This window comes from Phocoena phocoena, chromosome 11 (assembly GCF_963924675.1).
Source record: "Phocoena phocoena chromosome 11, mPhoPho1.1, whole genome shotgun sequence".
In the NCBI taxonomy this organism is placed as follows: Eukaryota; Metazoa; Chordata; class Mammalia; order Artiodactyla; family Phocoenidae; genus Phocoena; species Phocoena phocoena.
Genome location: NC_089229.1, coordinates 19,686,804 through 19,711,593, shown reverse-complemented (window position 1 = coordinate 19,711,593; position 24,790 = coordinate 19,686,804). Strand labels below are relative to the sequence as shown.

The window sequence follows — 24,790 nt, the reverse complement described above, 5'->3', positions numbered from 1 at the left end:
TTCCCTCCGTTAAAACATTCATAAATCACAACTAACATTTACTGAACATTTACTGCTTGTCCAGAGCTGTGCTAAGTGCTTACATCATTCTCTTACTCAGTCTGAACAACTCTATAAAGGGTGAACTCTTCTATTTCCCATTTACTGACAAGGAAACTGATGAACAGATTGATTAGGTAATTAGTGCAGGATCATATAGCTAGAAAGTGGCAGGGCAGAATCTGGACCCCAGCAAGTAGACTATTTCTAAAGTCTGCCTTAGCCTGAGCCTTAACCATCATGAATTTCGTCTCTTGATGGACAGGTCCAGAGGCTAGTCTATGTTGGAGTAGTAAAAGTAGTAATTACTAGGTAATAATAGTAACCTTAGTTATGGGACATAAATGTAAGCATAGAACAGGATAAGGAGAAACATTTTTTTTTTCTGGTAAGAAAAATCTAGGCATTGATTGAAAATATTTATAAGGCATGATTTACCTGTTCTATATTTCTAAAACAGATAAAAGTTAAAATTTTCCGTTTTCTTTCCCCTTAAACTCTTTTGAATATGATGGTGAAAAAGAGACTCTTTCACATATCTTTTGATTTCACAGCATTTTTTTTTTACTAATTTTTACAAGCTAAAAAGAATTAATTCTTGGTTATATAAGCACTACTGTTATTTTCAAAAACTTGGATTCGTAAGAATATTAAATAATCACTCAGAAGTATCAAACAAATACTATTTATTTGGTAATTATCAGGGATTTTCTTCAGGTTTATAGACTTTCTAAATTTCAGTGATAGTCACTTTTGAAGGAAAATAGCCAGGGTCTCTTCTCCCTTATCATGTAAACTGTTTTGGTTCAAAATTACGTACTCTCCCTAGGTTCATCAGAACCATTTTTTTTTCAATCCCATATATATGTGTTAGCATACGCTATTTGTTTTTCTCTTTCTGACTTACTTCACTCTGTATGACAGACTCTAGGTCCATCCACCTCAGGAATCAAGATGCAGACGTAGAGAATGGACTTGAGGACACGGGGAGGGGGAAGGGTAAGCTGGGACGAAGTGAGAGAGTGGCATGGACATGTATACACTACCAAATGTAAAATAGATAGCTAGTGGGAAGCAGCTGCATAGGACAGGGAGATCAGCTTGGTGCTTTGTGACCACCTAGAGGGGTGGGATAGAGAGGGTGGGAGGGAGACACAAGAGGGAGGGAATATGGGGATATATATATACATATAGCTGATTCACTTTGTTATAAAGCAGAAACTAACACAACATTGTAAAGCAATTATACTCCAATAAAGATGTTAAAAAATAAACAAAAAAAAAACATAGCAAAATTACGTACTGTCAGCTTCCAAACTGTTATATACACAAGCCAACTGAATAACAATGTATTTTCTGATCAGTATTTATTTCTATATTAACCTCAGTTTTGCTCTTTGCTCAGTGCAAACAGATCTAGACTATTTCTTCTTACAGTAATATGAATCTGTCTTACTACCTAAAGCTAACAGGAAAAGTGTATGTTTATACTTAAAAGACAAAAGAACAGTCTTTACTGAAAGCTCTTGGCTGAGGCTAAATATGTACATAAGATTCTAAATAAAAGTACACTCTTTCCTTGGATGGCACATTTTCTTCTTCTTTATCATCTCAGACTTTCCCCTCAAAGCGAGGCTCCTTAACTTTTATGTAAACATGATTCCCAAAGTGCCAGAATTCCTCCTTAACAAGGTGATTGATTCCACTTATATCTAGCTAAATGTAGTGGGAGCTGGTTTTCTAGTGGTAGTGGTGATAGGTTATAGTGAGTCACCCTATTCCAACCAGCGCCCCTTGTGACCAATGGCATGTACCTATGAGGTAATGCGTCAGAATTCAGGCTCCAGGCTGTGGTTGAGGCTGAGCTTTTCTGTTAAGACAATGTTAACTGTTACTGGAATTCTACCCTAAAACTTGGCACCACTTTGCAACTGAATGTTTCTCAACGTTTACAGACAATGACATGCCCTCAAACTTGCTAAGTGAGATACATCAAGGAAGTATTGGGAGTCCTGGGGATTCTCCCCTTGGTTGTCATCCATGGACTTCTTTTTTTCTTTTTTAATATTTATTTATTTATTTATGGCTGTGTTGGGTCTTAGTTGTGGCATGCAGGATCTTTTGTTGCAGCATGCAGGCTTCTCTCTAGTTGTGGTGTGCAGGCTCCAGAGCGCGCAGGCTCAGTAGTTGAGGTGCATGGACTCAGTAGTTGTGGCAGGCTCCAGAGCACGTGGGCTCTGTAGTTGTGGCACAGAGGCTCTCTAGTTGTGGTGCTTGGGCTCAGTAGTTGTGGCACGTGGGCTTAGCTGCCCCACAGCATGTGGGATCTTAGTTACCTGACCAGGGATCTAACCCCCATCCCCTGAATTGGAAGTCGGATTCTTAACCACTGGATCGCCAGGAAGTCCCATCCATGGACTTCTTAAGATGGCGATACCTAAATGGACTCTTTAAGAATATGAAGTCAGCCTGGCCACTTAAGATGGGGGAAGGAAGTGCCATGGGGAGGAATACAAACATTCAAAGACACCAGGATAATGATACATTCAGAGAAACGCCAGTAGTTTGCTACAGCTGCAGGAGATAGGGAAGTATGGATGAATGGCAAGAAATGAAGCTAGAGTCTTGATGATAAAAGCATTTATTTGCAATTCTAAGATGTTAGGCTATATGTTAAAGGCAGTGGAGAATCACAGAAAGATTTGTATGTATGAACAGATGAACTATATGAAGAGATCCACTAAGTTTTTAGTGACAGATTGAAAGAGAATAGGAAAACCAACCAGGAGTTATTATAATAATTCAGGTGAAAAACGATGAGGGCTTGAACTAAACAGAAATGGCATGGAGGCATGTGATCAGATGTGAGAGATTAAAAAAGAGAAAATCAGTGACTGACATGTTAAGGGGTAGAGAGAAGGGCTGAATCAAGGGTGACTTTCAAGTTGCTAGTGTGGGTAGATGGTTGAAGTAAAGGATAATGAAGTAGGTTTAGGCTGGGTGGGGGATGAAGTGAAGCCAGTAGGGGGTAAAGGGACTGGATTATAGCACTTATAGGGCTGCTTATAGGCCCTATAGCTTATAGGGCTGTTAGTTTTCCATTTATTACATTCTCTCTAAAGAGAAAAATCATAATTTTAAAGGTCATTTTAGCTCTCTGTTAGTATAGAAGGTCTACTGTGTATTTCCAGAAGCAAAAAAGAGGTCACAGTCAATGTTAAATATATTCCAATAAGTACCAAAATGGATTGGACCCATATGTTCAATTCACATTAAAGTATATGTCACAATCCATCTGCTTTTAAAGTGTGTCAGAAACAATTTCCAGAGCAAATGCCAAATATCCTGGAGATGCTTTAGTTCAAATTACCAATTATACCATTGTACTTGAACTGTTTGCTACTGAAATACATACTAAATGGAGATACATGTGGGAAATCTGTTCTTGCAGACTTCTAAAAAATTCTTAAATTTCATATTTTGAAAGATAAAATATGAGGAAAAGATTGTATATATGAGGGGAAAACTGCATACATTTTCTTGAAGGGCTGAGAGCCAAGAAAAATTCCAAAGTATACTGCTAGTACAGTATGAATGCCTGCATAGCTACCATAGCTAAATACATTGGGGTGAACTAAAATCCCAAACTGGAAAGGCTCTTTACAAGTGTCTAGATACTTGCAAAGGAGACTAGTTCTGAATAATCCATTACGATATATTTTACTCAGGATGAGCTATGTAGCCAGGTTTGTCTGGATGGAGTAAATTACTGTCAAATTTCTAAGCCACAAATTTTCAGCATTTCTCAAAATTTTTTTTATAAAACTCACACAAAACAATATCTAGTTTCTAATAACCATTACTGTGGACTTAGAGTTACTCTATTTATTTCCCCATCTGGCTCAACCTAGATCATGTAGAGTAAATTTCCTATACACTAAGGTCTTAAATAAAAAACTATAGATAATTCAAGAAAGAGAGAGAGAGAGAGAGAGATGGAGGGAAGGAGGGAGGAAGGGAGGAAAAAAGCATGGGAAGAAAAAGAGCACTGCTTCTTGCAGACACTACGGCTGTGCAACAACTGTCATCAAATTCTATCCCTTTTGCATATACAGATTCATCATCAATCTATTGAAACTACTCCTAAAATGTCTTAAGGCTAGTTTTAGTAGCATAGCATAGATTTTTCACTTTTTAAACATAGCAGAGACACTGTTTATGAAGGTGGTCTCCTCAACCGTAAAACACTGTATAGGAAAAACATATAGAGCTTGAAATATTTTTATTATCACTGATAAACTCATCATCTTGGCAGTAATATCATTATATTAGAAGAATTACTTACTCAAGAAGATCTGGGTCTAGTCCTTCTGATATCATTTTGTTTCTTATTGCCATGACTGGAACACCCTAAGCAAAGAACACAAGATAATAATTCAATTATTAAATATACCTCCTTCATAAAAACAGACAAATAAACCAATGGAACAGAATCAAAAGCCCAGAAATAAACCCAAGCAACAAATATTTGACAAGGGAGCCAAGAATACTCAATGGAGAAAACAGTCTCTTCAATAAATGGTGCTGGGAAAATTGGATATTCACACATAAAAGAATAAAACTTGACCCCTATATCTTGTACCACTCATAAAAATTAACTTGAAATGGATTAAATACTTAAATGTAAGACCTGAAACTATGAAACTCCTAGAAGAAAACATAGAAAGAAAGCTCCTTGACATGGGTCTAGTAATGATATTATGGAAATCATACCTAAAGCATAAGAGACAAAGTAAAAAATAAACAAGTGAGACTACATCAAGCTACATGTAGCTACAAAGCTACACAGTAAAAGAAACCATCAACAGAGTGGGAAAACTGGGCTTCCCTGGTGGTGCAGTGGTTAAGAATCCACCTGCCAGTGCAGGTGACACGGGTTTGAGCCCTGGTATGGAAGATCCCACATGCCGTGGAGCAACTAAGCCCATGCGCCACAACTCCTGAGCCTGTGCACCTAGAGCCTGTGCTCTGCAACAAGAGAAGCCACCGCGATCAGAAGCCCACGCACAGCAACGAAGAGTAGCCCCCACCCGCCGCAACTAGAGAAAGCCCGTGCGCAGCAACAAAGACCCAATGCAGCCAAAACTAAAATAAATAAATTTATTTTAAAAAAAAAGTGGGAAGACAACCTATGAAATGGGAAAAAATATTTGCAAACCATATATCTGGTAAGAGGTTAATATCCAAAATATATAAAGAACTCATACAACTCGAGCAAAAAACCAAATAATTCAATTAAAAAATGGGCAAAGAACCTGAATAGACATTTTTCCAAAGATGATATACGAATGGCCAAAAGATACATGAAAAGATGCTCAACATCACTAGTCACTAGGGAAATGTGAATTAAAATCACAATGAGATATCACCTCATGCCTGTTAGAATGGCCATGATCAAAAGACAAGAGATAACAAACGCTGGCATGGATGTGGAGAATAGAAAACCCTGTGCATTGTTTGTGAGATTGTAAATTGGTACAGCCACTGTGGAAAACAGTATGAAGTTTTCTCAAAAAATTAAAAATAGAACTACCATATAATTCAGCAATTCCAGTTTTGGGAGTATATCCAAAAAACCCAGAAACACCAACTTGAAAAGATGTCTGCATTCCCATATTCATAGCAGCACTATTTACAATAGCCGAGACATGGAAATAACCTAGGTGTCCACTGAAGGATGAATGGATAAAGAGTGTATATATACACAATGGAATATTATTCAGCCATAAAAAACAGGAAAATCCTACTGTTTGTGACAACATGGGTGGATCTTGAAGGCATAATGCTAGGTGAAATAAGTCAGACAGAGAAAGACAAATACTGTTTGATCTCACTTATATATGGAATCTGAAAACAAAACAAAACAAAAAAACCAAACTCATAGAAAAAGAGATCAGACTTGTGGTTGCCAGAGGCAGAGGGTGGGGGTAGGAGGAACTGGAGGAAGATGGTCAAAAGGTACAAACTTAGTTATAAAATAAGTAAGTACTGGGGATGTAATGTACAACATGATGACTATAGATAACTTTTCCTTGTATCATACAGCAGTGTTAACAGAGTAGATCCTGAGAGTTCTCATCACAGGTGAATTTTTTTTTCTTTTCTTTTTATTGTATCTATATGAGGTGATGGATGTTAACTAAACCTACTGTGGTAATCATTTCACAATATATGTGAATCAAACCATCATGCTGTACACCTTAAACTTTTCAGTGATGTATGTCAATTATTTCTCAATAAAACTGGAAAAAAATAGAAGCCAGGAAAAAAAGCCTCCTTTTAGATGGTTCATTATTTAAAATAGCTCTATTTTGCTTTTATATTAGTATGTGCATAGCACTTGAATAATCTAATAAGATACATTTTAACTGACTTAATAGAATTAGTGCTATCTAGTACCACATAAGCCCAGATTAAATCATTTGAGCTTATCTATTACCAATTCTGCTGGATAGAAGCCAGATATCATATTCTCACTCCTCTTATATCACCAAAAGAAAGAAAACATTGATAAGTCAAATGATTAAGGCCTTGGCTGGGATGGTGTCATGAATACTTAACAATATGAATAAATGTCTTTTCAAATAAAGATTTCAGAGCTTTCTACTCTTAAGTATAGCTATGTCAATGTTCTTTTCATAAGTAAATGGTCCAATTTCACTTGGACACATTATGCAAAAAGGTCAAATAGAATTCAAGAACTCTCTTGGGATTATATTACACATCTTCTCTATACCAATACAAACACCATGTAATGATAATCCTAGAAGTGTATAAGTCACAAAAACATTGAGAACATGTGAATTTCAAAGTTCAGGATAAGAACATCAAAACAGTAAGAAGAGGATATGTCAGAAATAAATACAAATTTACTTGAAAAGAGGACAAATTTGATGTATAAATAAACATTTATTGAAAGCTCACTTATAAAGCTTTAAGGGGAGAAGATGCAATCAAGTCTCTTTGTCAACTCCTCCTCTTCCCTAAAAGATGAGGAAACACTAATCAGATGTGTTAAATTTGAGGACCTTGATTATACCACCTGCAAAAGTAAGTGGGGTCACCATGCTTTAAAAGGCTGTATACATGACTGGGACCCTCTCCCTCATATCTTTTCATCCCACGTGCAGAAAGGGTAAGCTGAGCCAGAGTCCACATGGGAAAAAGCTCAATCACCTCTCTACGCTGTTACATACTCTTCTCTTTGGCCCTCCCTTGTCACTAGCCAGTTGTGACATTCAGTTTTGAACCTAAGGTACAGAAGAGGCCTTAGGAGCTCTGATGCTCCCGTCCAATTTCGCAGAGCCCTACCCTGAAGTTTCTGCACTAACCCAGCTAAGGTTCCCTTGCTTTCTTCTGCAGTTATCCATTGTCTGTTTTCTGGTCTCAGGGATATTACAGGGTTAGAAATAAATTTACTGGGGTTAGTGGTAGAATTCTGATATCACAATCCCACACCTCAATATTTAACACCACAATGGCAGCACAGTGCTTTATGCTGAGAAAATAACAACATAATCAGCCCCTGCCCTCAGAGAGTACAGTCTAATAGACCTGTTAAAAAGATGATCACAATACAGTCATAACATTGATAACAGAGACCTGCATAATGGGCAAGGTTAGACCCAAGGAAAGGCAGACTGAGTTGAGGACCAGCAAAGAATTTGCTGAGGTGAGTCTTGAAGAGGGGATAAGAGCTTATTTAAAATAAAAACCACAGGGCTTCCCTGGTGGCACAGTGGTTGAGAGTCTGCCTGCTGATGCAGGGGACACGGGTTCGTGCCCCAGTCTGGGAAGATCCCACATGCCGCGGAGCAGCTGGGCCTGTGAGCCATGGCCGCTGAGTCTGTGCATCTGGAGCCTGTGCTCCACAACGGGAGAGGCCACAACATTGAGAGGCCCATGTACCGCAAAAAAAAAAACCCACAAAGGCTCAGAAATATACATATAAATTTTCAAATAATCTATCCATATATAAACTTGTTTCAAAAATATTTTAAAGAATAAATATATACTTGTCCAGCTATTTCCCTCCAAAATGCTGATTTTATCTTACATTTCATCTAATAAATCTGTGTTGAGATACAGGCAAGTATATGTAAAAAATGAGTCAAATGGATTATAAATTCAATATGCAGAGCTTTCAAAATTAATGACCATGTATCTCTCATAGAAATGTTACAGATCTTGCCAAATTAAGTTCAGATTATTAATTCAATCCTCATTTTAAAAATCAGAAAATGTATAAAAATTTAATCCTCACAAAAAAAAAAAAAGCCCCAAAAAGACTGTTGTAGAAAGAGTTATAAGATGCCTTCTACAACCATAATCTCTGATTTTGGCTATGGAGGAGAAAAAATCAAAGTTCTCTACAGCTTGCTAGGTTACAGGAGGTTGGGAAAGCAAAGGCTTTTTTGTTTTTCAAATTCACGGGTTACCCGGAAGACTCTCTCCTGAAAGAGGCAAGGCTGTCATTTACAGGCCCATCTATGCATTCATTTTCATAACTGTTATGTTTTATATTATAAATTGGTAAAATATGTTAAGACTCCGATAATAAGACACTTTATTTTTTTAACATCTTTATTGGAGTACAATTGCTTTACAATGGTGTGTTAGTTTCTGCTGTATAAGAAAGTAAATCAGCTATGTGTATACATATATCCCCATATCCCCTCCCTCTTGCGTCTGCCTCCCACCCTCCCTGTGCTATGCGGCTACTTCCCACTAGCTATATATTTTACATTTGGTAGTGTATATATGTCAATGCTACCCTCTCACTTTGTTCCAGCTTACCCTTCCCCCTCCCCACGTCCTCAAGTTCGTTCTCTATGTCTGCGAACAACAGACACTTTAAATGCAACCTAAATACTAGATGGATGAAAATAAATGCATCATCATAGAATTCTCTTGAAAACCATACTTCTGAAAGCAATACTGTTTCATGGGGCAATCTTTAAGGTATCCTGAAAAGTGAAATATGGTAGGTTAAGAAGACAAAGAAGCTAGAAGATAAAACTTTGGATCTTTCATTAGCTTATGAGGTTTAAGGATAAATGAAAGATAGAAAAAAAGCAATTACTTGCTTTGGGGCATCCAGCATGAACAGACTCTTACATTTGGAATAAAGTAAGCACAAGATCACAATTTGCACCACTTTAAAAATATATTATCTGGAGCTAAGACATGAGAGAAAGATTTTGAAATAAAATGTACTTAATAATAACGTCGTAATAAAAATTATTTAATTTTAATAGTAGAGGAGAAAGCTGACTACTTGAACTACAAGGTTGGAAATTTTTACTTGATAATTAAATGTCACTCAACTCTTTAGTATAACAGGGAAAGTTAGGAGTTTGAAACATTTCATTAAAAAAACTCTGAAGTGCTAGCGAGAAATGGGAAAAAGAGCAGAGTTAAGGTCATACTTTAAAAAGACCTCTCAGGGCTTTTCTGGTGGTACAGTGGTTGAGAGTCTGCCTGCCAATGCAGGGGACACGGGTTCGTGCCCCAGTCCGGGAAGATCCCACATGCTGCGGAGCGGCTGGGCCCGTGAGCCATGGCCGCTGAGCCTGCGCATCCAGAGCCTGTGCTCCGCAACGGGAGAGGTCACTAAAAAAAAGACCTCTCAGTTTTTATTAACTATGGTTTGATGGTATAAGGTCTTTCGACAAACTCAACTATGTGATTTATTTATTATACTTTAGCATAATCCACAGGATATCATTGGAAAGGTTATATAAATAAGTTATAAAGCCGAGAAAACAGAAGGGAGGAGAAGTGAGGATTGAAAAAAGTTTCCTAAAATATAGCAGAGAAAGTGGTATGGGGTTGGAGAGGCGGAGGCAGTAGGTGGCAAGGGAGAACTGGGGAAAAGGGAAGTTGGTGAAATTTGATAAGCTTCCTATTTTATCATTAGTTTCATGGAATTGATTACAGTGTAAGAATAAGAGAAGCCTGAATCTGTAACCTCCATATTTTATCCTTAGTTTCTTGAAGCTGGTTACATCACAAGAATACAGATACTACTAAAGTTTGGTGAGTCTTTAGTCATTTCTGTATATGAATATAGATAAAGGAAAATACATATAACTATAATATCTTACCCTATTAAAGACTTTACTATTATCATCACCTTAATACAAATCTGATTAAAAGCTCGATACAAAAATAATTTGGCCTATGTTCCAAAGGACACATTCCAAAGAGATTTGCTGCTATGTTTCCAGAGATGTTGCTTAGAAAATTTGTTGTTTTGCTATATTCTTCCTTAGAGGTTAAGAAACGGAGTCTGGTTTGTTAAACATCAAAAAGAAGTGTCCAGTTTCTGATCTCCAAGAGACAAAGCTACTGGTGGTCTAAGGAGGACATGAGAGACCTCAAAACTGAAGTCTACTGAACTGTGGGATTATTTTTGGCAAGTGATAATGGCAGTTTGTCCAACATAAGTAATGAAGAAGAGAGAAGGCAGCCATAAGTCTGATGTTCCAAAAAATCATGTCTGTATTTGCGTCACTGGAGAAAGTGTGTAAAGAAGCCACACTAAAGAAATTACGATGGCAACACTAATAGTTAAACACTACTTTCTTATATCACAAAAACTGTTGGAGACTTATAGGACTGCCAATATTTACATTTATTTGTTATTATGTTAATGAAAGCCAAGATACTAAATTCCTTTATAAATCATGTTGAAATTCTCCTAAAGTTTTAGATTAGAAGGGGAAAAAAACCCTCTTTCTCAATCTAATAGAAATGACTTCCCTTTTTAAAAATAATAATACTCCGGAGGTTCCTTAAAAAACTAAAAATAGAACTACCATACAACCCAGCAATCCCACTACTGGGCATATACCCTGAGAAAACCATAATTCAAAAAGAGTCACGTACCACAATGTTCACTGCAGCTCTACCTACAATAGCCAGGACATGGAAGCAACCTAAGTGTCCATTGACAGATGAATGGATAAAGAAGATGTGGCACATATATACAATGGAATATTACTCAGCCTTAAAAGGAAACAAAATTGAGTTACTTGCAGTGAGGTGGATGGACCTAGGGTCTCATACAGAGTGAAGTAAGTCAGAAAGAGAAAAACAAATACCGTATCTTAACATATATGTATGGAATCTAAAAAAAAAAAAAAGGCTCTGAAGAACCTAGGGGCAGGATGGGAATAAAGATGCAGACCTACTAGAGAATGGACTTGAGGACACGAGGAGGGGGAAGGGTAAGCTGGGACAAAGTGAGAGAGTGGCATGGATACATATACATTACCAAATGTAAAACCGATAGCTAGTGGGAAGCAGCTGCATAGCACAGGGAGATCAGCTCGGTGCTTTGTGACCACCTAGAGGGGTGGGATAGGGAGGGTGAGAGGGAGGGAGATGCAAGAGGGAAGAGATATGGGGATATATGTATACGTATAGCTGATTCACTTTGTTATACAGCAGAAACTAACAGGCCATGGTAAAGCAATTATACTCCAATAAAGACGTTTAAAAAAAAAAGATGTGGCACATATATACAATGGAATATTACTCAGCCATAAAAAGAAACAAGGGATTCCCTGGTGGTGCAGTGGTTAACAATCTGCCTGCCAATGCAGGGGACACGGGTTCGAGTCCTGGTCCAGGAAGATCCCACATGCCACGGAGCAACTAAGCCCGTGTGCCACTACTGAGCCTGAGCTCTAGAGCCTGCGAGCCACAACTACTGAGCCTGTGTGCCACAACTACTGAAGCCCACGCACCTAGAGCCCGTGCTCCGCAACGAGAAGCCACCACGATGAGAAGCATGCTCACCACAACGAAGAGTAGCCCCTGCTCGCGGCAACTAGAGAAAGCCCGCGCACAGCAACGAAGACCCAACATAGCCAAAAATAAAAATAAAAATAATTTAAAAAAAAGAAACGAAATTGAATTATTTGTAGTGAGGTGGATGGACCTAGAGTCTGTCATACAGAGTGAAGTAAGTCAGAAAGAGAAAAACAAATACCGTATGCTAACACATATATATGGAATCTAAAAACAAAAAAAAGGTTCTGAAGAACGTAGGGGCAGGACAGGAATAAAGACGCAGATGTAGAGAATGGACTTGAGGACACTGGGAGGGGAAAGGGTAAGCTGGAATGAAGTGAGAGAGTGGCATGGACATATATATGCTACCAAAGTAAAACAGATAGCTAGTGAGAAGCAGTCACATAGCACAGGGAGATCAGCTCTGGGCTTTGTGACCACCTAGAGGGGTGGGATAGGGAGGGTGGGAGGGAGGCGCAAGAGGGAGGGGATATGGGGACATATGTACACATACAGCTGATTCACTCTGTTATAAAGCAGAACCTAACACACCATTGTAAAGCAATTGTACTCCAATAAAGATGTTAAAAAAATAATACTCCTTATATGTTCAAGTTTTTTCCTCTCAGTTTATGAGCTTGAATCACAATACAGTTATGAAAGACGGAAAATATGAAGTTTTTTTCCCTACTTAGGTAAACAATAAAGAAAAGATCTATTGAGTTGGTAGGTGGATAGTACTTTTTTTATTTGAAGGAGAAAGAATGAGTAGGAATTGAAAAGATGTTCTGGGCTGGAAAAAAGCAGCCAGTCCTCCAATCAGGCTTCGTTTAAATTTTAACTTAGTGAAATGGACTCAACCATTTCTTTGCCTTCTGATTTTCAACAGTGCTATATTTAAAATACCTATATTGCATTTTATGAATCATATTAGTAAGGTGTTATATTTAGAATAAAATCTTCAGGTGAAATAATCTATATAATAGATAATAAATGTTTACTGAACAATCATAACAAAAACAATCACATGTTCAATTATCTCCTTCTGGAAGCTTTCCATGAAGGGATACAAAATTAATTTAAATAAACCTCTTAATCACTGTAAAGTGGACGATGGCTACCTAAAAAAGAGGGAAGCTTTATTTCTAATGACTTGTACAGATTTAGAAAATGCTATACTCTGATATTACAATATCAGATACTGTTGCCACCAAGGTCATTAATTTGAACCTAAATATGTGGGCAAAAAAGAAGCTCACAAATCTTGTCTAGCACTATATACAGTGGTTTCTATGGCGCTAACAGTAAATTATTCCTTTTTCAATGATTATCTCAAGAGATTAGTATCCCAGTGAGAAAGTATTTCTCACTGACTGCCCATCAGATATCTTTAAAGATGTAAGAACAAATCACATGATAAAATGGACAAAAATGACACTGGCCATGATGATCAGGGCCCAGGCAGTTACTATTACTTTATTCATAAAATAAATACATGTTAGCAGTTCCATCTGTGCCTTTTAGAAATGGGAACTAAAGTTAACCTAAATGCTTATCAAGAAAAACCCTTAAAGAAATTATTTCAAAAAGTGAGGGATCTATTGTCATGAGACAATTCAAAATACAGCTGTATCAATTTCCCCATGTGTTCATTTTTCCCCTGGATATTACTTTAACATGATAAATATTAGGTGTAATGACCAAGAAAGTGCATGGTGTTTTCTTTGTAGCTACTCAAATATTTGTTAATTTCACAGTAATTTGGTGCTGTGGAAGACCCATTTTCCTCCCTTCATTATAAATCAAAGATAATATCTAAAATTTAAAGTCTTGCTATGATAGGTTAATTAATGCTAGAACTCCATTATAAACACGTCAGTTACACTATAGCTTTGCTATCCCTCATTTCACTCAAATGATATTTGTTCTCTGAAATATGTATTAACAGAATTTTCTAAATTTAATTATACTTTTACTTTCCAGCAATAAAAACTTTAAAAGAATTTCTATAGCAAATCATTTTGGAATTTGCTACTTAAATTAAAAGTATCAATATAATAAATTCAGATGGAATCTTGCTCAGTTTTGAAAACATTATTATTTTATGTGTCTATTAAAGAGGACTTAATGAAATATCTGCAAATATGGTAATAAAAGCTATACATAATAGAATTCTTAGTATTTAACTACAAGGATGATTCTACTGATCAAGACCACAGAATATTCATTTTTGAAGTAGTTTTCTGACAGTGGTAATGTGTCTGAACTGGTGTGTTATGAGTCTTTCATTAAATGTTCTTAAGGATCCATAGGGACCTACTCAAAGAGAGATGACCAAGACTGGGCATTACATGTGGGTTCAGAACCACAATGAAGGGCAATGAATCAATGGGTCATCAGCACATGGTCTAACCAATAAACTGAATAAAAGTCATTTGTGAACTTGGGCTAGGAAAAGAACAAGAAAAGTTAGGATGCTGCCGTACATTATGAAAAACTTTGGTAAGATATATTTATGTCTGGAGATTTTTTTTAAATTGCAGTATTAAGATAAATACAAAAGATGTAGATATCCTCCGGTAGAGGAATAGATAATTTTCATTCATTTTCTCCCAATAAAATTCAATATTTTGAAATGTACTTTTTTTTTAAACATACAGTTAACATATTAGCATTTTCTCCAAACTGTAAAATAATACTTACCAAAAGATTAACTTACAAATGATGTTGTGATCCATTCAAGACAAATTATCTTCTGTACCAGGCCTCCACCCCATTACGAATGCTTTCACTGAGATCCTTGTCAGAATATGGTGCTAAAATGTCTTCCTCAAGTTGATGGTCTTTAAAACCTCTCAGATACTTCTCTCCCACCTGAGGTGAGCCCACTTCCTTACTATAGCTCATTTGCTTCTCTGGTCTTTACTTTTTCTCCCATTAATTTACACAATCTTAGACGGACTAATTTATAGTTAAGGTGAGAATCACAATATTTCTAAAAAGAGTAAATCTAATGAAGTAACTACTTAATTTACATTACTATTATTCCTCCTCACCAATCTGTAAAACTTTTATGTGAGGGCCCTTATTTCTGGCAAAGGTGGTCAGTAGGAAAAAAAAATAGAAGGGCACTGAACAATCAAAGTTGGGTAACTAAATTTTATAGTCGGTTTCAGAGTAAAAGAACTATACTGCACATTTCAGCAAGTATAAAAACTGTCATCGTTAGCAATCTTCAAAAGCTTCCTTATAAACTTTAATAGCGATGTACTGTTCCTTTTGTTACAACTTCTATCATAAGAGTTAAGGAGTTGTTTAAATTAGTTGGAATGAAAGATATGAAGTCAAAAGAAAAAAATATTTTTCTGCTAAATCCCCTGGTCTTTACTGGTTTCCATTTTATGTATCATTTAAATGAAATTCCTATTAAATTCAAAACTACCTTAAGCTTACCCTCTAAAAGTTCTCTCCCCTGTATTTGATTGCTTACTTCTACTCCTTTTTCTTTCTTTTGTGGGGAGAAGTGCATAGAGTTATGATGTTATAATGAATTTAAGGCAGATGAAGTAAATTTTTTTGGCACTTAGCAAAATAAACTGAAATAAATAATTAAATGTTTCAGCTTGAAAGGACTGCTTCAGTTAAACTGTCCCACACATTATCTAAATTACTTTATATATGATACTGATGATTCAAAAATATGATATGGAGAATAAATTCCTAAAGAAATATAATCTCTTCATACACAGTTTTAAGAAAAACTGATTTGACAAATTTAGCATCCTAAATTTATTACCTTATGAATTATTTTTAAAAGAAGATTATTTTGTGCCCGAATTCTCTTATGTTGCACTTACTCCTCCTTTAAATTTTGTTTTATTTAAATTAATTTAAATGATCTGATAGATTACTAAATATCAAAGAATTCATACAGCAACCAAATATCCCCCTACAACTCTAAGAGAGACTGGCATCTGTGTACACTGGCTTGTTGATGTATGACCATTCATCAAATATGACTGAGAATTCTAAACCCTCCTAAAGTTCACAGTTCAAAATATGTATATATTTTCCAGAGGTTATAAGCACCATAAATAAAAACAGTTATGGTTAAACAACTAGTTCCTATAAACAAATTATTCAAATCAATACTTGCATGGCAGGACTTCCCTTATGATCCAGTGGTTAAGAATCTGCTTTCCAATGCAGGGGACGCAGGTTTGATCCCTGGTCGGGTAACCAAGATCCCACATGCCACATGCGGCCCGTATGCCACAACTACTGAGCCCGTGTGCTCTACAGCCCGTGCACCACAACTAGAGGGAAGCCTGCATGCTGCAACAAAGAGCCCATGCGCCGCAACAAAGACCCGACGCAGCCAAAAAAAAAAAAGAGGTGCAAAGAAACAAAAAAAATTACTTTCATGGCAATTGAATGCCACACAAGGATAGCTATAATGGAAAATATGCAAGCATTAAAATATTCTGAGCTGTATGATTATAGCAAAAGTGGTATTAGTGAAGAAAAATGTGAGGAACAGATAAGCATCAAACCAGGTGCATATAATATTACCAAATGGATACTGACAACCATCTAACTTTGTAGGGTCTGCCCACTATGTGTTTTCCCTTCAGTGTTCTAAGGAAAACAAGAAATCAGGAAAACAAATACACCAGGAAAGCAAGAAATTTAAAACCTGAATTTAGCAATATTATTGTTTACTGTTCTCTAACAAAAATATATGAGAAAAATAAAATAAGGAATAAACAAAAGGGTAAGTACGTCATAAAGCAATACTTCTTAACCTTAAATGTGTATATGGTATGACTGGTTCTGGCCTCCCTAACTTTCAATTTCAAGGGAACTTGGGAAGGATTCAAAAGGAAGCCATAATACTGAAAAATCATAATCTGGAAAACTGGCATAATAATTCTTTACACATGGTTTCCTTAGAGGTTAGTTCACTGACTTTAGCAGAGAATAAGTAACTTGGGTAGTTTTTGTTTTGTTTTTTGTTTGTTTTTTGCCAAAGATACAATAAAAAGTACCCGTTTCTAGGTTTTCCAGATACTCAGGCTATGGCAAAGCATAGGCTGTTACCTCAGGGGCTCTCAATTGGCAGCTAACTGTCACTGTTTTCTGCCTTAGGGCAGAAAATATCTATCCAATCCTTCTTGCATTTGATGCAAGATAGAATGTAGAGGAAGCAGGATAACTGTGGTCACTTGAGCTCCACTTATGCCAACTCAAAGTTACTACTCATGCAGTTTACCATTCTGCTAAGCTTTGCTTCTCTCTCTTATAGTCAAATGGAAATGGAAGTGGGAAGGATAAAGTATTTTCCCTTTTCAATTTTCAAAGCTGGCTAAATTATACAACTAATTAAGCAGACATATGTTTACCTGTATCTTTTCTTTATCTACATTCGTATGTGTGGGAAATCAATCATTGTACATGCTAGCTTTTACCTTCAATGAACAGTGTGATGCTAAAATACCAGAGGAAATTGTCTGCCCCCAAACCTTTATGTAATCAAAAAATACTGACCTTGATACTGGTTAGTAAACTTTAGCTATTATAAACAAAACACATATTAAAATACCTACAGAATTAAAAATTAAAATTAAAAATAGCATATAATTGTTAAACTAAATCTGCACCAGTGTTTTCCATAGCTCTGACTATATATGAACCAGTAGCTCCTCCTTTTGACTATACTGCCAATCACTGATGAGGAACCTACCCTGGAACTCTCTAGACCATGGGAAGTCACATGTGGGTCATGTCCCAAACAAGGTTTTAAAGCCTTTAATTACTCTTAAAAAACTGTACCTTATCTAAAGAGTACTCTACTTCATACTTGATTAGTTTCCCCAGGTCCAAGGTATGTAATTTCTTGATGAACATCTTTAATAATCAGTTGAAGATTCTTTCCTTAGGTAATGGAACTCACATTTCCCCAGGCCAACATCCATTGCTGGCAACAGATGCATCAGAACCACCAGAACCAAGATTATTCAATTCACATTTTAAGCCAGCCAAAGAAAATAGAGCTTTTAAAAAAAACTAAGTGTCCAAAGAGACTGTTTTGGCAAATATGGTTTCAAAAAATACAAGTCATTAGCTTCTTAATGTGGAAGTCGAATTTTCCCAATGCACAATTTATTACTGGCAAAGGATTCACCAAGCTCTGCCAGTAAAAAGGGGAGAATTGTTGGAAAAGTGATCCACGCACACAATTCCAGTTAAGTTATAAATGCAATATATAATTTAGTAAAGACTTGTGCTGCACTATTATGACAACAAACATTAAATCAGAATCAATTACCTGCCATATTTGGAACACAACATTATTACTCACTGAAAAATCTTCTGTAAAACTTGCTTTAAAAGGAAAAAAAAAAAAAAACCAGTTAAATGCCAGCAGGTGTTCCAGGAACATTCATTAATAATGAGATCCAAATTTGGAGATCAATTAATGGATCATAAATGTAAAAAACTTTAGATATCATTTTATGTTTGAGGGGACTGAGACCTTAAGAGCCAATATGGTCTGAATATGGTCACACAGGATTGCATGACAAAGCTAAGAAACTATATAGCATGTTGCATCCCAGAAGTATGAAGTAAAGATCTTGGTGTGTACCCTGAGGCATTCAAATTGTCTCATAGGTAACTACTTCCTGGAACTGTAATCATTTTGTACCTCACATTTTGTACCTCACAGAAGGTAGTAATCCAGGGGTGACAGAAAAAGGTACAGAGACCAAAAAGAAGGGCACAGCTTATTTCTCTGTGCATTGGTACTTGTGACATTTGAAAGATTTTGTTGGCTTCTGTTTAAAGGAGTTTATATTAAGCAGTTTTAATTACCTAGTCTCTAAAGTAGATTTACAGGTATGTGACAAGTGAGGAAAAGCAAATATAAAAGCAATACATTCCAGGAGATATCTAGGACCCAGGAAGAGGAAGTTTTCAGGGCATCTTACAAAGAAAGCCAAAAAAGACTGTAGTTCATCCTGATACCCAGAAAGCCCGAGTTTTTTTTTTTTTTTTAAAACATCAGGGTTTGTAAGTTACAGGACTTTCTATGTCTTCCTATCTGAAGTGAGTGATCACTACATGGGTAGTCAGCAAATTCAAACTTTTATACAAGTGGAGAAGCTGAAAGTGCTTGAGAAACACACTCACTGTCTTATGAGAGAGAATGACATAGTTCTAAATAACAATTCAGGAAGGAAGGAAGAGAAAAGATTACAAGAGGGTTGAGGACTTAGTAAGTATTAAGATGCTGAGTGGAAGAATATTATATTTTGGAAAAAGATGAGAAACTAAGCATATGTGGAATTACAGGTATAAGAAAGACTCTGCTTATGGAGCAGCAACTCATATTTTTAAATGACAAAAATATGAAGGCAATTAAAAATGAAAGAAATCCTATCACTGTCCTTAGTAGCGGAGAGAATTTGTGGCACTGTTAATTCCCTTTTGGGTACAGAATGGTTATTTGGGGGATCTTAGGAGTAGATTTTTATATTGTTGGTATATAGTGATTTTTTCAGAAAGACAGGTTTTCTGGAGACCATGCTATCTTTCCTTTTATTGATACAAACAATTCCCTAAATTCCAGAATGTAGGCTTCTAAAATTCAGCTTTGATAACATGCATCCATAGTAATGGTATGGTGGGTCATAAACTACTTGAGATCATACCAATAGACAAAACAGAACTCATTTGATGAATTATGCTGATACGGTCTTTCTCCACGTTAATAACTAAAACTAAATTTTTAGTGGTGGGTAAGCAAGAGAAACCTTAGTCACCCTCTAAGGTTAAGAAAAATTGGGCATTTTAATGAAAATCTACAATCTTTCTGGGTAAGTGAAACACGTTCTAGTATTGATAAGGCAATTTCTAATAAAGCTACCCTCTAGAATTAGCTGGGGTTAGGCTCTTACATCAAATTTGTTTTTCTTTCTACCTATATCCCTCTGAACCCTGTTTGTTCTCAGTCACTCTCAAGGAACTGAATCACCTTGGAAGAATAAACAGCATAGAAGACTAACACACAAAAAAAGGAAGGCATTTTACTATCCTGGAGTATAGAGATACAAAACTATCTAGATTCTTCCCATGTCAATGACGGAAATTGGAAGATTCAATAATACAGATTGCAGTGGGTCTCTAATGACTCTACTTCTGTGAGGCATTTTCTGAAGCAGGGTAGTATCGTACTTTGCTCTTTAAAATTATAGTTTTGTAAAAATACAGATACAGGAAACACAACTAGCCATGCAGATGCTGCTGAATCAATATTTTAGGTGATGACGTATGACACTAGAATGATTACACTCCTGGAAAAGTGTTAAGTAGTTCAGAAGAACCAAAATTTTATGCTTAGCAAGACCCATAGGTATGATCAAGGGGCTTTAAACTGAAATCAAAGGATAAAAACATTCCTCAATTAAAACTGTAAGACTATGAACAATAATAACACCATAGGGGAGAAAAGCAGAGTAAAAGAACTATCAGGTACTGATTAAAAGAAGAGATATAAACAAATAGAAAAAAAAATCCAATAGCTTACAAAAAAGTGTGTGTGTGTCTATTCGTATATAGCAAACCTGAAATTTCAACATAAGTAAATCTCAGGGATTAACACTTAGGAATCCATGAATGGGAACTGGCATTTGAAAGGAGTATCTTACAATGTTTTATAATGGAAGGCAGAAGATACCTTTAAACCAATACATACACATGTATATGGAAATTCTTGAACAAGGGATAAAGGAATCCCTAAATGAGGTTAAAAGAAGGCAATAGTTGTACTAACAGAAGGAACATACTATTTGGCCACCTGAACAGATGGAGGATTTAGGTCAAGTTTTCCTAAAACATGTTGCAAACAAGCACAGGGATAAGATACCACAATGATGGGTGGAGACATTAGCTCTTTACCTGTACTGGCAGCTTAATTTTGTTCAAATCAGAGCATCTGATAAATTCCTAAGTTACCCTGTTGAAAATTTCATCCTCCAACAAATAGAGGAAGCAACGAGGGGAACTGATTTAACGATTTCATACTTAAATTAAAAAAAAAAGCCAGAACTGAATGATGATGCAGAAGTGATAGGAAGTCTAGTAGTGACTATGCCAATGAAAGACAATCCTGGGCATTGTCAAACATGTTGCTACATCTCTGGTTGGATATTTTGACAGTCACTCATGATATCCTTAGGAAACAGGACAAACAGTGGATTTATAGATGGCTTAATAACTATCATCGAAAGAATAAAGATTGGTAGGTTCACATCAACCTTGAGGGAGACCTCTACTTGGTCTATTCTTGGTTTGGTTCTACAAAATATTTTAAATCGGTAACTTGAAGAAATAGGAGCACATTTGTACATTTCTGGAGGACGCAAAGTTGAGAAAGAGAGTTATAATATGCAGGATAAAATAGTACATTCAACAAATATTGGGACTTCCCTGGCAGTCTAGTGCAGTGGGCACCGGTTTGATCCCTGGTCAGGGAAGTAAGATCCCTGCATGCCGTACAGCTCGGCCAAAAAACCCTCAAACAACCAAAAAACAAACAAACAAACAAAAAACCACCAATAAAAAAACAAATATTGATTGAGCACCTTTTTAGGTAAGGTGTTAAAGTGAATACAAAGATCGATCAAGATATAGTTCTTCCACTCATTTCCTTTTCAACACAAGTAGATAAAAATATTTTAAAATTATCAAAGAACAAGATATGAAGTGAGAAAAAATACAGATAAAGTGGTTGGACAGATAGATGAAGGGAGATATCACTTCTGGCTTTATGTGTTGGTGGGTTCAGAATCTGGGATAATTTAGTGAAAGTGTTCACAGGAACATGTCAGATGAGTAGAATTTGGACATGTAGTGGTCAAGAGAAGGGGGATCTAGATTCAGAGGTGGGAAAGCATGGAGCTTATATTGAGAAAGTTTTGTGGTTTTGTTTGAAGAATGAAATGTAGGACAGGGAGCAGTAGGAAACAAAAGTTGGGTAATAAGATTCTGGAATACAGGTTGGCACGATGAACTAAAAACAATAAAATTAAATTTAACTTGGATGAACTTATAATTTCAAAGCAAAGATGTTGGTCCCTGCTTTCTTCTTGAAAATTATTACCCCCAAACAATAAGGCAAAAAGAAATAACACGAACTCCAATTTTAATGACTAAGAGGCATACACGAACCACAATACATGGAAATTAAAAGCAGATAAAAGAATGATGACTTAGCATAGCAAAGGAAGGCCAAGTCCATGTGCCTGAAGAGAAGGATACCACAAAGAAGCAGCACTTCCAGAACACTGGAAATGTTCAGGAATTAGAAACACCCGTACCAAAGGTAGAAGAGAGGCAAAGAACTAAAATCAAGGAAACTGGGCTAAAAACAAAAAAGTCTGAGGCAGAAAAAATTAAACCCCTGCTTATGGTGACACCAAGCAAAAAGGATGGGTGAAAGCTAAGTGCCAGATACTGCTATAGAATTAGATAGTTTAAAATATAAGAAATAAAACTAACAACTTTTTAAATGTTTTGAGATAAAAATTATTTGGTGTTATAAAACAGTGTAAAAGGGCTTTCCTGGTGGTGCAGTGGTTAAGAATCTGCTTGCCAATGCAGGGGACATGGGTTCGAGCCCTGGTCTGGGAACATCTCACATGCCACGGAGCAACTAAGTCCGTGCACCACAACTACTGAGCCTGCACTCTAGAGCCCGTGAGCCACAACTATTGAGCTCACGTGCCACAACTACCGAAGCCCACATGCCTAGAGCCTGTGCTCCGCAACAAGGGAAGCCACTGTAATGAGAAGCCCGCACACCGCAATGAAGAGTAGCCCCTGCTCGCCACAACTAGAGAAAATCTGCGCACAGCAACGGAGACCCAACGCAGCCAAAAGTAAATTAAATAAATAAATTTATTTAAAAAAAACACAAAAAACAGTGTAAAATATTTTTAAACAGTTCTTAATCAGAGAGCATTTCTCAAAGCACGTATGCTCTAGCTCTGAGTCCCAACTGCAAAGATTCTCATTTAGTAGGGTGGGAACTAGAAACCTATATCTTGAACAACTTTTTTACTCTAAAAACCACTGAGCTAGTGTAAAAAAGAAATCTATCACCAAAACCTATCAAAAGTTAAAACAGTATAGAGAAAAATACCGTCATTTTCATTCATAGGTAAATACTATGTGCCAGGTATGGTTCTAGGAACTGGGAATAGGGCAGTAAACAAAAAGGTGTATATTCTAGGAGCAGTAGAGACACAAACAATGTACGTAAAATATGTAGTGTTTTGCATATAATTAGATGGTTATATGAAGAAAAATATAGTAGGGAAGGAATAAAAGGAATGGGACTAGAAAGAAGGTAATATTTCTGCAAATATTTGAAGGAAGAGAGGGAGCAAACCATAAAGATATTTGGGAAAAGTGTTTCAGGCAGAGAGAACTGATGCAAAGGCCCGGAGACACGCGACTGTCCATATATTTATTCAAGGAACATCAAGGAGGACAGTAGAGCTGGAGCAGAGTGAGTGAAGATATGAGATTAGAAAGGTAATTAGGGAACTAAATTGTATAGCATCTCACGGGCCTCTGAAGGACTTTGGCTTTTATTCCTAGTGAGATGGTAAGCTACATGATTAGAAGAATAAATATGTAAAGAATCATTTACATATATACATGCAAACATATGATATATATTATATATGAAATTCTGAAAAGCAATGAAATTTGTCTAAGTAATTAATAACAAAGATAAAAATGTCAAGCGGTGTCTGTGAACCTTAGTTGGCTAAATAAATCTAGACAATACCTAATATGGTACCTAGGGTAAGTGTTTAATATTTGTGGAATAAAAGGACAGTGGATTAATACTGAAAAGAAAAATGAGGATTTTTCAAATTCTTGTAAAGTCAGAGGCAATGTATTAAGAATATAAAAATTATCCTAAGATGTGGTCTTCTATCAAATATTTCAAGGCAGTCAGAGATATCAAGTAGATTTTCCCATTTCCTTTTATATAGGCAAGAAGAGACTAAATAAAAAGCCTTTCAGAGTTATTCTGAAACTTTTCATCTTTTGTTTGAAAGTGTCAAAGACATATTTTTTAACAGTCCATATTTTAAGCTTAGCTTAAGCTTTCCTGGGTTTTAGTTTTAAAAATTCATTTATCATGATTCACACTCAAACTAGCTCTATTTTATTTTTATTAGTTTAAAAAATTTATATTTTCAACCCAAAGTCTGTTTTTTTCCCCAAAGCCTAAAGCCCAGAGCTTTGACTGTCAGTTAAGAATTTTGAAAGTGACACAGCTACTTCTGACAGCTAGAGAAAGTGAATGTACTTTCTTCTCCCCATTGTCACCAATGTAGCTTCTAAATAAGCCAATCTATTCTTTCTGGTTGTCAGACAGTCTTAGTTTTTAAATTATTTTGGTGATAAATAATGCCAAGAACAGCAAAACTGTTCTTTAATATCAGTCCTTCTTTTGCCTGATAACAGAATTTTACAGAAGCATTAATTTTCTGATCAACTGAAAAACGGACAGCTAGTTCCTTCAACTACTGTAATAGGACTTTCTACAGGAATGAAATGAACTTCTGCTGTTATAGGAGAGCAAATATTGTGTTGTACTTTTTTGCACACCATGTAATGATTTCTTAGAAAAAATACACATTCTCAAGTCATAATATTAAAAGCATTACCTTACATGGCCAAGTGACTTATGCTCTTTTCTATGAACGAAACTATTGACAGGTGAAATTCAGAATAAAAATACACAAAAAACCATTTGTATTAGCATACAGGAAATTAAGCTAAAGCCATACGATTTACTAAGTGAATAGTC

General features: G+C 36.2%; 1 protein-coding gene across 1 annotated transcript in view; it reads right to left on the bottom strand.

Annotated features, from left to right (window-relative positions):
* Nucleotides 1-24,790, bottom strand: part of WASHC3 (WASH complex subunit 3) — a 53,379-nt gene that overhangs the window by 10,168 nt on the left and 18,421 nt on the right. Inside the window, exon 6 of the mRNA XM_065887712.1 lies at nucleotides 4,385-4,449. Coding sequence (XP_065743784.1) covers nucleotides 4,385-4,449 — 65 coding nt within the window. The remainder of the gene's footprint in view (nucleotides 1-4,384; nucleotides 4,450-24,790) is intronic.